The sequence below is a fragment of the Molossus molossus genome, unplaced genomic scaffold, assembly GCF_014108415.1.
Source record: "Molossus molossus isolate mMolMol1 unplaced genomic scaffold, mMolMol1.p scaffold_m16_p_3, whole genome shotgun sequence".
NCBI lineage: Eukaryota > Metazoa > Chordata > Mammalia > Chiroptera > Molossidae > Molossus > Molossus molossus.
Window position 1 is genome coordinate 130,610,867 of NW_023425366.1, and position 14,439 is coordinate 130,625,305.

At 38.6% G+C, this 14,439-nt stretch overlaps 1 protein-coding gene across 1 annotated transcript in view; it reads right to left on the minus strand.

Annotated features, from left to right (window-relative positions):
- Window positions 1–14,439, minus strand: part of LOC118642185 (ATP-binding cassette sub-family A member 3-like) — a 223,145-nt gene that overhangs the window by 169,347 nt on the left and 39,359 nt on the right. Inside the window, exon 6 of the mRNA XM_036279777.1 lies at window positions 8,015–8,274. Coding sequence (XP_036135670.1) covers window positions 8,015–8,274 — 260 coding nt within the window. The remainder of the gene's footprint in view (window positions 1–8,014; window positions 8,275–14,439) is intronic.

Genomic DNA, 14,439 nt, shown 5'->3' on the forward strand with positions numbered 1-14,439 from the left:
GGAGCATTCAAACCATTCACATTTAAGGTGATAATTGATATGTACTTATTTACTGCCATTTTTGTTTAGTGTGGTTCTATTTTTCTTTCTATTTCTTCTACTAATTACAGCAGTCCTTTTGGCATATCTTGCAGTGCTGGTTTGGTGTGAATATATTCCCTTATCCTTTTTTTTCTTTTGTCGGGAAAGCTTTTAATTTGACCCTCTATTTTGAATGATAGCCTTGCTGGATAGAGTAGTCTTGGATTCAGATCCTTGTTTTTCATGACCTTGATTAATTCATGCCACTCCCTTCTGGCATGTACTGTTTCTGTTGGGAGCCTTATGGGGTTTCCTTTGTAGGTAACCTGTTGCTTATTTCTTGCTGCCTTTAGGATTCTCTGTCTTTAATTTTTGTCATTTTAATTGTGTGGGCCTGTTTGGGTACTTCTTACTTGGGGCTCTCTGTGCTTCTTTCTTCACCAAGTTAGGAAAGTTTTCTGTCACTATTTTTTTCAAATATATTCTCTAACCCTTGCCCATTTTCTTCCTCTTCAGGGACTACTGTGATGCAAATGTTCTTATGTTTCCAATTGTCCCACAGTTCTCTTAAGCTGTCTTCCTGTTTTTCGATGTTTTTTTTCCTTTTGGTTTTTTGATTGGTTACATTTTTCTACCCTGTCTTCTAATTCACTGATCTGGTCCTCAGCTTCCTCTACTCTGCTGGTTAGTCCTTCATATGTGTTCTTAATTTCTGCTGTGTCATTCTTCATTTCCACTTGGTTGGTTTTCAATGTTTCTATATCTTTACCCATGGTGCTGATGTCCTTACTCATGCTGTTGAGCTTCCTCAAGATCATGGCTCTGAACTCCACCTCTGATAATTTGCTTAACTGCATTTCATTGATCTCATCTTCGATAGAGTTCTCTTGTTCTTTCATTTGGGACTTGTTTCTTTGTTTCACCATTTTGGCTATCTTAGTGGGTTTTGGGGCCTGCCCAGTTTTTGCTGTGGGTGTTGGTGTTCTGCTGTTTGTGGCTCTGTCTACTGGCTTTGGATGATCCTGGGTGGGCCCATGCTAAACACCCTGTCAAGTCTTACTTTCCTGGGTAGATTTGTAAGCCCAGGAAATATTCAGTTATCCTCTAGCTTTTTCCTGGTGGCTAGTAGTCTCATTTACTCAGGACCGTGCAATGTAGCCATGATGCTTTGCATAAGAGGATTTCCAGAGGGTGGAATAGATGCTTGTTATTAATGAGCCTCAATTTGCATTTCTTTTTCTCACCTGGGACAGGCTGAATTCTGATGGGGGTGGGGTGCTGCTGTTTTTCCCCACAGCTCTGGGAAGGAGCACACTGGCCACCGTCCTTTGTGGCCGAAACTCAGCAAAAACTCTGAGTTCCCTCCAAATCCCAGGTGTCCCCACAGAGTTCCAGCCCAATCTGCCCTACCTCTGCCGTGGTCCCCAGGTGAGTCACTGTGGCTATTTTAGTGCTCTGTCCTGGTCTCTGCCTGTGGAGCGGGCTTGATCTTTATTCTCCAAGGGCACTGCTCACAGCTAAGACTGCTGCTGTCCCTGGGCTCCCAGTCGGCTACCCTCTTGCACCTCTGCAGATCCTACTAGTGTACCTGGTTATATGGTCCTGTCCTGCTGCTTTTCTGTTGCTTTTTTTTCTGAGGATTTGTCTTTATTTTAGTCGTAATTCCTGTTTGGTCTGGGGAGATTGTCTGCATAGCTTCTATTCACTCCACCTCCATTTTCACATCCTCTAAGCCTATCTTGTGTGCAGCTGGGTCGCACAGGCCTTCCTGGTCCCCCCGAATCCTGCAGGTTCCACAGGTAACTAGATCACACAGTCTCTTTGGGGGCCCAGCTCTATGCCTACGTTATGGGCTGTTGGGTCCCACAGGCCTCTCTGGTGCTTCAGCACCCCACAGGTCCCGTGGGTAACTGGATAGCACAGTCCCTGCTGGGTCACACAGGCCTCTCTGGTGCTTCAGCAACCCACAGGTCCTGAGGGTAACTGGATGGCACAGTCCCTGTTGGGTCGCACAGGCCTCTCTAGTGCTTCAGCACCTCAAAGGCCCAGTGAGTAACTAGATTGTGCAGTCCCTGCTGGGTTGCATAGGCCTCTCTGGTGCTTCAGAACCCCGCAGGTACTGGGGGTAACTAGATCACACAGTCTCTGCTGCACCCTGCACCTTGCAGGTCCGGTGGGTAACTGGATTGCACAGTCCTTGTTGGGTTGCACAGGCCTCTCTGGTGCCCCTGCACCCTGCAGTTCCTGCAGGTGGGCACCTGGATTGTACTAGTCTCTGGGGCTCTGGCTTCCCACTGCTCTTGTGAGCTACTGGACTGCACAAGCCTCTGTGGAGCCCCAGGTCCCTCTCCTGGTGGCTAGGAAGTGCTGCTGCTCAGTGGGACTCAACTCCTTCTCAGCTTTGACTGTAGTTTTGGGGGATGGGTCTCAGCTGCTGGTATGTGCTTCTCTTGCCTGGGGATGGATGTCTGCTCCCCAGCCTCTGTTGCTAGAGTTATATCTGAACTCTGATAGGGCTGCTACTATGGGGGATAGTGCTGGGCTCTGGGCTGTCTGCAGCTTCTGTGACCAGCACCTTGGGAGCTCCACTACTGTGCACAGGTCTGTGTTGACACAGAGTGGTTCGATGGTGCCAGGTGTGCTGGTGGGCTCAGGTTGCTGGGCCCTAGCAGCTCCCTCTGCCTCCTCCCAATGGAGACCCGGGATCTTCCAAAATGGTGGGACCTCCCCATGGTGCAGGGAGAAGGGCCCTGAAGGGCTGCTTACAGGGGTAGCTGCCTGCCCCTGTCCACAGAACAGGAACTTTCTGCTCCATGGCTCTGCACTGCGCAGGTTTGGTCATACACCTTCACGTCCACTCACACTCTCTCACACACTTGCTCACTCTCTCACACACTCACCCTCTCTCTGGTCCTGCCAGCCGCCCCATCTTGTCTTCTTTCCTTTTAAATTGCTCTTTCTATCAGCTGACCCAAACCAGCCACGCTAAAAAGATGCTTATATCACTGATTACCTGTTTTTATTTTTAGAAGTCACTAAAAGCTATAAATTTGCCTTAAAGCTCAAATTTAGTTGTATATCAGCAATTCTGAGTAGTATGTTCACTATTATTCAGGTTGAAAATTTTTCTAATTCCTTTGTAATTTATTATTTGATCTATTGTGTACAAGTTTGTTGTTTAATTACAAAAATAGTTGAATTTTCTTAGATATCATACTATTACTAATTCTTAATTTTCTATCCACTATTATTATTTTTTTAAAGCATACTTTGTATTATTTCAATATTTTTAAGTTTAAGACTCATTTAAACATATGGTCTAATTGCAAATATTTGCTATTTCCTAGATGTACTAAATTTTATTGAATCTATAATTTAATTACATTTTCATAAGATAATACTCTCTATAACTTTAAGTATCTAGTTTATCCAGTGCACTTGAAAACAATGTATATTGTGCCATTATCAAGAAAAGTGTTTTACAAATATTACTTAGGTATGGTATTTGAAAGTGTTGTTGAGACTCACTTTAGATCCAAAAACACAAATAGGTTGAAGTGAAAAGACAGAAAAAGACATCCCATGCAAGTGGTAACCAAATGAGAGCTAGGGTAGCTATACTAATAGCAGACAAAATAGACTTCAATCAAAACTGTTATAAGAGATGAAGAAAGACATCATATGTTAAAAAGAGGGTCAATTTACCATGAAGGCATAACAATTACAACATGTGTATCAACATCATAGCTCCAAAATATAAGAGTCAAAAATTACAGAATTAAAGAGAGAAATAATTCTACAATAAATAGCTGGAGACTTCAATATACCACTTTCAATAATGGACAGAACAACTAGACAGAAGATCACTAAATAATAAAAGACTTGAACAACACTATAAATGAACTGACCCTACTGACATATACAGAACACACCACCCAACAACAGCAGCAAACACATTTTTCTCAAGTATGCACAGACAATCTTCAGAGTAGACAGTATGTTAGAGCACAAAATAAGTTTTACTACATTTAAAAACATTGAAATCATAAAAAGTATCTTTTCTATGACAATGTAATGAAACTATAAATCAGTAACAAAAGGAAAACTAAAAAATTCAAAGTATTTGGAAACAACACAATCTTAAACAACAATGGGTCAAAGAAAAGATCAGAACAAAAAGTAGAAAATACATTGAGATAAATGAAAACAAAAACACAACACAAAAAAACTTACAGGATGCAGTAAAAGCAGTGCTCAGAAGGAAATTTATAGACATAACTGCTACACTAACAAAGAAGGAAGGTCTCAAATCAAAAGAAAATGAAAGCCAAAGCTGGAAGAAGGAAAAAGGAAAGTAATAAAGATCAAAGTAGAGAAATAAAATAGCTATTAAATAGATAATAGAGAAAAATCAATAAACCCAAATTTTAGTTCTTTGAAAACACCAAAAAAACTGACAAAATTATAGCCAGATGATAAAAAGAAAAAAGAATCAAATTACTAAAATAAAAAATAAAATTGGGGATGTTATTTCTAATTTCATAAAAATAAAAAGGATCATTAGAGCACACTATGAACAACTGTATGACAAATAATTACATAACCTATATGAAATGACAAATTCCTAGAAGCACACAAACTATCCAGACTGCATAATGAAGAAATAAAAATAAAAAATATGAACAGATTAATAATTAGTAAGGAGATCAAATCAGTAATCATTAATCAAAACTTCCCAACAAAGAACATCCCTGGACCAGAAGGCTTTCCTGGTGAATGCTATCAAATATTTTAATAAAAATAAACAACAGTTCCCCTCAAACACTTCCAAAACATTAAGGAAGAGGAAACACATCCTAATTCATTTCATGAGGCCAGGAATACTGTGATACTAAAGTCAGACAGATACACAGAAAAAGAAGCTACAGACCAATATCTCTCATGAATATTGATGCAAAATCCCTCAATAAAATAATAGCAAACCAAATTTGGCCACATATGAAAAATATTATACCCCGTGACCAAGTAGAATTTATCTGTGGAATGTAAAGAGATTCAATATACAAAATTAATCAATGTAATGCACCACATTCGGATAATTAGGGGGGAAAACACATTATCATCTCCATTGATGCAGAAACTGAAAAATTAATAAAACACTCAACAAACTAGGAATAGATGGAAACCTCCTCATTTTAACAAAGGCCATAAAAAAAAAAAAACTATAGCTAACATCATACTCTTTCACCTAAGATCAGGAAAAAGGCAAGACTGCCAGCTTCCAATGCTTCTAATTCAACGTAGTACTGGAAGTTCTCGTCAGAGCAATTAGGAAAGAAAGGGCATCTAAATTGGAAAGGAATTAGTAAAAATATCTGTCAGTAGATGGTACAATCTTATATTCAGCAAACTGTAAAGATACACACACACACATACACACACACACACAAATTAGAATAAATAATTCCTAGTAAGAAGATACAAAGTCAACATGCAAAAATCAGTCAAGCCCTGTACACTATCAGTAAGCAACCTGAAATGGAAATTAGGAAAACAATTTCATCTATAATAGCATCAAAAATAATAAAATACTTAGGAATTAACCAGTGAGATGAAAGGCTTGTACAACAAAAATAATGAAAAATGAAAGATCTGTCCATTTTTCAGGCCAATACACTCATTACACTTGAGAAAATTAGAAAAGACTGACAATACCAAATGTTGGTGAAGACATAGAGCAAACAGAATTTTCAAACATTGCTAATATAAATGTAAACTGGTAGAACTTTACTGGCAAACTTTGGCATTATCTACTGAAGCTAAATATGCATAACCTAACATTCAGCAAAATATACATTTTTTTTTGTCTTTATTGATTTGTTGTTGTTTTTTTGAGAGAGAGAGAGAGAGAGAGAAACATCAATGAGACAGAACATCGATTGGCTGTCTTCTGCATGCCCCCCACTGGGAATCAGGCCCACAACCTGGGCATGTGCCTTGACTGGGAATCGAACTAGCGATCTCTTGGTGCATGGGTCAATGCTCAACCACAGAGCCACACCAGCTGGACAAAAATATACATATATAAAATGTTCATAGAAGTATTACTAATAATATCCAAGTTACATACATTAAAGAAAAATGGATAGTGATAGTCATACTATGGAATGTTAAAACTCATAGAACGCAACAAATATACATGAACTACAGCTACCTATTTAGCAGAATGAACCACAGAGACACATAGTGCATGATTATATTTATATCAAGTTCAAGAACAAATCAAATTAACCCATAATAAATGTTCTGGGGGTACATAAGCAGCCTTCTATTTTGGCAGTGTTTTTCTTTTTCTTAGCAGGGTCGTGATAAAATAGGCATAGTTTCTTTATGAGATATCCATTTAACTATTGAAGTACAGTTTGAATGTTTATATCCCCTCAAAATTCATATGTTGAAAACCTAATCTCCAATGTCGTGGCACTCTGATGGGGCCATTGATGGGATTAGTGCCTTTATAAAAGAGGCTTTCGAGTTGCTTCTTCCACCTGTGGGGACACAATGAGAAGGTGTCATTTATGAACCCTGAAGTGGGTTCTCACCAGACACCAATGTACTGGCACCTTGATCTTGGGCTTCTCAGCCTCCAGAACTGTGAGAAATAAATTTCTGTTGTTTATAAGCTACCTAGTTTCTGGTATTTTTGTTACAGCAGCCTGAATTGATTGAGGCATGTACATTTATGATTTAGAACAGTGGTTCTCAAACTGTGGGTCACCTAAGACCATTGGAAAACACATATTTCTTATGCCAATTCATAACAGTAGCAAAATTACAGTTATGAAGTAGCAATAAAAATAATTTTATAGTTGGGGGTCACCACAACATGAGAAACTGTATTAAAGGATCGTGGCATCAGGAAGATTGAGAACCACTGATTTAGACACTTTTTCTGGGTGTATACATGTTATACTTCAGTGAAAAATTTTAAAATGAAAAATGAAGAATACATATTTTAAGCCATATGGCTTATGTTTGTGTATCATGTTCTGGGGACCCAAAGGAAAACTGTTAATTTATAATTGATAATTACATACAGATATAAAATAATTCAGAGATCAAAAATTGGTAGAATAGTCATAGAATCTTGAAAATGAATTGTATCTAAATTCATAGGCCCAACTACTTATTTCTTTTTTTTAACTTAATTTTTTTATTAATTAATTTATTTTTGTCACAGATGTTTCTCCTTCCCCCCCCCCCCCAAACACCCTTTGTACTTCACCTTATTCCAGAGAAATTTTAGGGCATTTGGCATTTAAATTCTATCTGCAACATTCTTGTGAAGTTGTCTTCTAGAAATAAACTAAAAACCAAACCAAGGACTCCAATAAAAATAAAGTGTTAAAAATTGTCTGGAGATATAAGCACTCACTTCTTGGCTACTATTGAATCATAACCATCCACCAAGGAAAAATGGGTGAAAATCATCTAACCCTCCACAAAAATTTGCCCAAAATTTTGTTCATTATATTCTACATATAAGTGTAATCATACAGTACTTGTCTTTCTCTGATTGGCTTGTTTCACTTAGCTTAACAAACAAAATAGAAACAGACTCATAGACACAGAGAATAGAATGGCAGCTGTCAGAGGGGAGGGGTGTTGGGAGCTAGATGAAAAAAGGCCAAGGGATTAAGAGGAAAAAAATATATAGATACAGACATTAGTATGGTGATTACCAGTGGGAAAGGGGGTTGCGGGGAGGTAGGAGAGGGTAAAGAGGGTATAAATGATTATGGAAGGAGACTTGACTTGGGGTGGTGAACACACAGTACAATATACAGATGATGTATTATAGAACTGAACACCTGAAACCTATATAATTTTTTTAACCAATGTCACCCCAATAAATTCAACAATTTTTTTCAATTGCCTGAAAGACCCAACATTTTTCACAGATCTCTATGTACCACAGAAAAAGTGGAGTTACCTTCAACTGGTGTTCCTTTTCCCACACAATAGCTTGAATGAGGGTAAGATAATTGGTGGTGAAAATAAATAAAATTACTAAAGGGATGAAACTACCAAAAAAGGGAAAGAAGGAATCATGATAATATGCTGGGTATGGAAATCTCTGAACAAATACTTGAACATCTCTGAACAGCTTTTGTGAGGCGGCTTGGTTATGATATTTCATGATGGCCTTATCCAAGGCATGTTGCATAACCAGGAACCCTTCAGTGATGTACCCTAAATAAGAAAACAAGGTTTGCTAAGTACAACAGAACAATAAATAGCTGAGCTGAACAATGAAAAGGGCAATAGAAGTATGTTGAGGATAAACAACTAAGTCAATGTTGCAATGAGGCCCTTGCCCTCTAATCTCAGAGCCTGATGTAGTAGGCATAACATTTCAGTTTGGAAAGATGAAAAACACTTCTGGTCCGGCCAGTGTGGTTCGGTGTTGAGCATTGACCCTGCACTAAGAGGTCATCGGTTCGATTCCCGGTCACAGCACATGCCCAGGTTGTGGGCCTGATCCCCAGTGGGGGACATACAGGAGGCGGCCAATCGATGTTCTCTCTCACCGATGTTTCTCTCTCTCTCTCTCCCTCTCCTTTCCTCTCTCTCTAAAATCAATAAAGGAAAAAAAGTTTCTGGAGATATACAGAGGTGATGGTTGCACAACAATATTAATGTACTTTAATGCCACTGATCTGTATGCTTAAAGACGGTTAAAATGGTAAATTTTATTATGAATACTTTACCACAATAAAAAAAAAAGGTTTTAAAAAATTTCACAGAGCAGCTACCATGATTCCCCCACACAAATACATAATTAATACTTTTTTAAAAAATATTCTAATTCCCAGTTTCCCAGAAGTAAAATATTGTGAGTAATCATAGAGTTGCTTTCTGCAATTTCAATCAACTAAATGATAACTGGATTAATTATTGGATAAATAAAGATTTTGATTCTGTACACTTGACATTTGAAAAAGTAAATGAAACCCAACCTGAGTGAGTTATACAAATGTGGTCCACTAAAGCAATGTTATTCAGTGAGCCTTTGATCTATCACAGTATACTCTTACTGGTAGGTGAGTTTACTATAGAAATTAAGAGCAAACACTTAAAGACTCTTATAGAAATTTGGCATTGTTATGACATCTAAAAACTGGTTTTTCTATTTATCTATGTAATTCCTCTATAGATTTTAAATTGAATCATGTGTCATATTTTCTCCCCTCTGAATCTTGCCTTTTAATTTTTTAAGTTTTTCATATTAACATAAGTATTTAATTTTAATAAAGTTCAATTTATCATTTTTTCTTTTATAGACACATTTTGTGTCTACCCCCAAAGTCATAAAGACATTCTTATAAATTTTGTTGTAAAAGTTTTATGATTTTAGCTTTTATATTTACATTTATAATCACCTTGAATTAACTAATTTTGTGTAGGTATGAGTCAGCGATCAAGATTCATTCTCTCCATAGGGATATCAAGTTATTCCATCACAGGCTGTTTATAAGATTTTAATGAATTAATTGGCACCTGCATAGAAAATCAAATGACTGTGTATTAGTCTATTTCCAAACTTGTATGGACTTGTATGTCTGTTTCCTTCACCAAGTTAGGGAAATTTTCTGTCATTATTGTTTCAAATAGGTTTTCAATGTCTTACTCTCTCTCTTCTCCTTCTGGCACCTCTATTATGCAAATGTTGGTACACCTGAAGTTGTTCACACTGTCCTCCTTTTTTTGGATTCTTTTTTCTTTTTGCTGTTCTGACTGGGTGTTTTGTACTTCCTTATATTGCAATTTGATGGTTTGCTTCTTGGCTTCACCAACTCTGTTGAGTCCCTGTAAATTATTCTTTATTTCAGTTAGTGCATCCTTCATTTCTGACTGGTCCTTTTTTATGTTGTTGATATTCTCACTAAGTTCCTTGGAGTTCTCCTTAAATTCCTTGAAAGTCTCACTAAGTTCCTTGAGCATCCTTATAACCAGTGTTTTGAACTCTGCATCTGATTGATAGCGTATCTCCATTTTGTTTAGTTCTTCTCCTGGAATTTTGTTCTCTTCTTTCATTTGGGACATGTTTCTTTGTCTCCTCATTTTGTCTGCTTCCCTGTGTTTGTTTATATATATTAGGTAGAGTTGCTATGTCTCCAAGGCTTTGTAAGGTGGCCTATTATTGTAGGTGTTCTGTAGGGTCCAGTGGCACAGCCTCCCTGATCACCCCAGCTGGGCCCTCGAGGTGCAACCCTAGTGTGGACTGTACATCCTTCTGTTGTAATGGAGTGTTGATTGCTGTTGGCACGACACTGGGAGGGATTTACTCAGACTGATCAGCTGCAAGAACTGGCGGTGCCCATTGACCACTGGCCTCTGACTCCCTTGGAGTTTAAGGGCCCACCACACAAAGCAAGACTTACTTCAGCAGGGCTCTGGTACCGGCTGAGTCCACTCATAAAGTGTGTCACTTGTGGAAGTGGTTGGTGGTCTGAAGCTGTCCACTGGGTGTGCTGGCTCAGGGGCAAGGTCAGCCTCTGCCTCTGTTCTACCCAGCATAAGCTATAAAGTGGTCTGCAGATAGCTGTTTCTTGTCCTGGGTTTGGACCTACCCAGGCAAAGCCAAGTTGTGAGCCTAGGCTGGCTGCTTCTAGTGCCAGGCCTAGGACCACTTGATGCAAGGTATGGGGCTCGCTGAGACAAGGTTCTGTTTGTTTGAGAGATTTTAGGAAAATCTAAAGCAGGATCCAAGACAGGCCAATCCTATGGTAAAAACCATTGGAAACAGCTTGGGTGGGCCCAAAGGTTCAGTGGGGCAGGACCTCAGGGAATTACTAGTGCTGGGCAAACAGTGTGAGCCAGGTTTTTGGAGTCCCAGATATGGCTGCTGTCTGCTGCCCCTGGGAAGAACTCAACAAAGGAGCAACGACCTCCGACAGCAAGTCAGTCCAGAAGAAAGCTGCTTCTCCAGCTCTCACCCCAATGCCGAACAGTTCAGTTCTTCCCTGTATGTCTCTGTTGCCTTTCAAGCTGCCTCTCTAAGGCTGCAGCCCAGAAGGAGCGAGTCCCAAGTAATTCCATGTATGCGTCTTTTAATAGGCCTTAGCCTCCCTCAGCCTCAGGTCCCATTGGTTTTACAGCCAGAAGTTATGGAGACTTCTCTTCCTGTCACTCAAACCCTGAGCTGGGAGCCTGGTGTGGGATGGGCATCCCTCACTCCTCAGGGATGACCTTCATAGTTGAAGTATCCCTCCTGATTGTTATCCACCACATCTGGGTGTGGGACCAACCCGTCTGCGGTTCTGCCCCTCCTACCAGTCTCAATGTGGCTTCTTTAATTTTGTAATTGTAGGACTTCCATTCAGCTCCATGTCAGGCAATTCTGAATGATATTTATTCTGTAGTTTAGTTGTAGTTTTAATGTGGCTGTAGGAGGAGATGGGTATCGCATTTACCTATGTCATGATCTTGACTGAAAGTCCTCATATTTAGCTCTTTAATTCACTTGGGGTTAATTTTTATATTTGGGGACAAACTGTAACCCAGTTTCATCTTTTGCATGTGGCTTTCCAATTTTCCCAGCATCATTTATTGAAGAGGCTTTCTTTTCTCCATTGTATTTTTTTGGCTCTGTTGAGATATCCATGTGGGTTTATATCTGGACTCTCAATTCTATTGTATCGGTCTGTGTGTCTGTTTTTCTGCCAATATTATATTTTGATTACTGTCACATTGTAGTATAATTTGAAGTCAGGGAGTGTGATACACCAAGCTTCATTCTTTTTTCTCAGGATTGCCTTGGTTATTGAGGGATTTTTATGGTTCCATATGAATTTCATGATTTTTTTGTTCTATTTCTTTATAAAATATCACTGGGATTTTGATGGGGATTGAATTATAGTTGTATATTCCATTGTGTAACATGGATATTTTAACTAAGTTGATTCTTCCAATCCATGAACATGAAATATATTTCTATTTCATTATGTCCTTTCCAGTCTCTTTTAATAATGTTTTGTAGTTTTCAGTGTATAAGTCCTTAGCATCTTTTGTTAAGTTTATTTCTACTTTATTTTATTCTTTTTGTTGTAATTGCAAAAGGAGTTGTACTTTAAAATTTTTTCTTCTGAACTTTAGTTGTTAGTATATCAGAATGAAGTGCATTTTTGTACATGAATTTTGTATTCTACAACTTCACAGTATTTGTTTGTTGGCTCAAATAATTTTTTGGTGGAGTCTTTAGGGTTCACTATATAAAGAATCATGCCATCAGCAAAAAGTGACACTCTCACTTCTTCATTCCCAGTTTGGATGCCTTTTATATCTTTCTCTAGTCTGATTGCTCTGGCTAGGACCTCCACTACAATGTTGAATAAGAGTTGTTAGAGTATGCATCTGTGTATTTTTCTTGATTTTAGAAAAAAAATGTTTTTAGTTTTTCATCATTGAATACAATCTTGGCTGAGGGTTTGTCATATATAGCCTTAATTATGTTGAGGTACTTTCATTCTATACCTATTTTATTGAGCATTTTCTCATGAATTGATATTGTATCCCATCAAGTATTGTTGTTTTTCTATCACTGGGGTATACACCTGACACTAATATAATAATGTATGTCAATTGTATTTATAAAATAAAAATGATTTGAGAGATTCCAAAATGGCAGAAGAGTGAATGGAAGGATCATAGATAATCCCCGAGGACCAAACTGGACTTACAACTAAAATAAAGACGAAGTGTCAGAAAAAAAAACAACAGAAGGGCAGCTGGAGAGGACCTGTATAACCAGGGACAGAAAAAGGAGACTAAATCTAGTCTTGTAGAAACTATAGAGGCACGAGAGGTGGGGCTGGGAGCCCACGAACAACAGCTGTTCTAGCTGTGAGCAGCTTCCTCAGGGTTAAAATCACAAGCAAACTCCATAGCACAGAGGGCTGGGACAGAGCAATAAATCAGCTACAGCCAATCACACTGGGCTCTGGCAGAGAGAGGGCAAAGTGGACTGGACTGTGTGGAGAAACTCAAGGGCTTGGAGAGCTGAGAGGGCATTGTGAGTTTTGTGTTGAATCACACCCTCACAGGAAAATAGACATATTACTCAAAGAGCCCCTTCCCTGAGCCCTGCAGAGAAGCAACAACCCCACCCTCAGGAATTTGACCAGACCAGACAAATACAAATTGATGCTCATGAACAGCCAGCAAGCATTTGTCCCACCAGCTGGAAATCCTCTTACCCTGTATACCTGAGAAATTTTTTCATTCAGTTGAGGGCTACAACCCAAGGTTCATCAAGTAACTGAGACTAATAGCCTCCACGCAAAAAGCCTAGAAATGACTAAACCTTACCTGGGCTTTCAAATCTACCCAGAAAAATAAAACTTGACAGTGGTGTTTAATGTGGGTCCTCCCACACTCATCCAAACCCAGTAGAGGAAGCCAAACCCAGCAGAACACCAACACCCAGAGGGAAAATTTGGCAAGCTCCAAAACCCACTGAGACAGCGAAAATGGTGAAACAAAGAAACAAATCCTGAATGAAAGAACAAGAGAACTCTACGGAAGATGAGATCAATGAAATGCAGTTAAGCAAGTTATCAGAGGTAGAGTTCAGAGTGATGATAATGAAGAAGCTCAACAGCATGAGTAAAGATATAGAAACATTGAAAATCAACCAATTGGAAATGAAAAACTACCAAGCAGATTTAAAGAATGACATAGCAGAAATAAAGAACACATTGAAAGGAATAACCAGGAGAGTAGAGGAAGCTAAGTACTGGATCAGTGAATTAGAAGACAGGGTAGAAAAAAATAAACCAATCACAAAACCAAAAGGAAAAAACAATTAAAAAACAGCTTAAGAGAAGACAGCTTAAGAGACCTGTGAGACAACTGGAAACATAAAATTTGCATCACAAAAGTTCCAGAACAAGAAGAAAATGAGCAAGGGTTAGAGAATATATTTGAAGAAATAGTGACAGAAAACTTCCCTAATTTGGAGGAGAAAAAAAGGCATTCAAGTTCAAGAAGCACAGAGAGACCCAAGTAAGAAGAACCCAAAGAGGCCCACACAAGTTACACAATAATTAAAATGCCAAAAATTAAAGACAAAGAAAGAATCCTAAACACAACAAAAACAAAGCAACAAATTACCTTCTAAGGAATCCCCATAGGGCTATCAGCTGACTCCTCAATAGAAACATTACACGGTAGAAGGGAATGGCATGAAGTAATCAAGGTTATGAAAATCAAGAATCTTAATCCAAAACTACTCTGTCCAGCAAGGCTATCATTCAAAAAAGGAGATCAAATAAAAACCTTCCCAGACAAAAAATAATAATAATAAAAAATAAAGGCTAAGGGACTATATTAGCATCAAACCAGCACTGCAAGAAA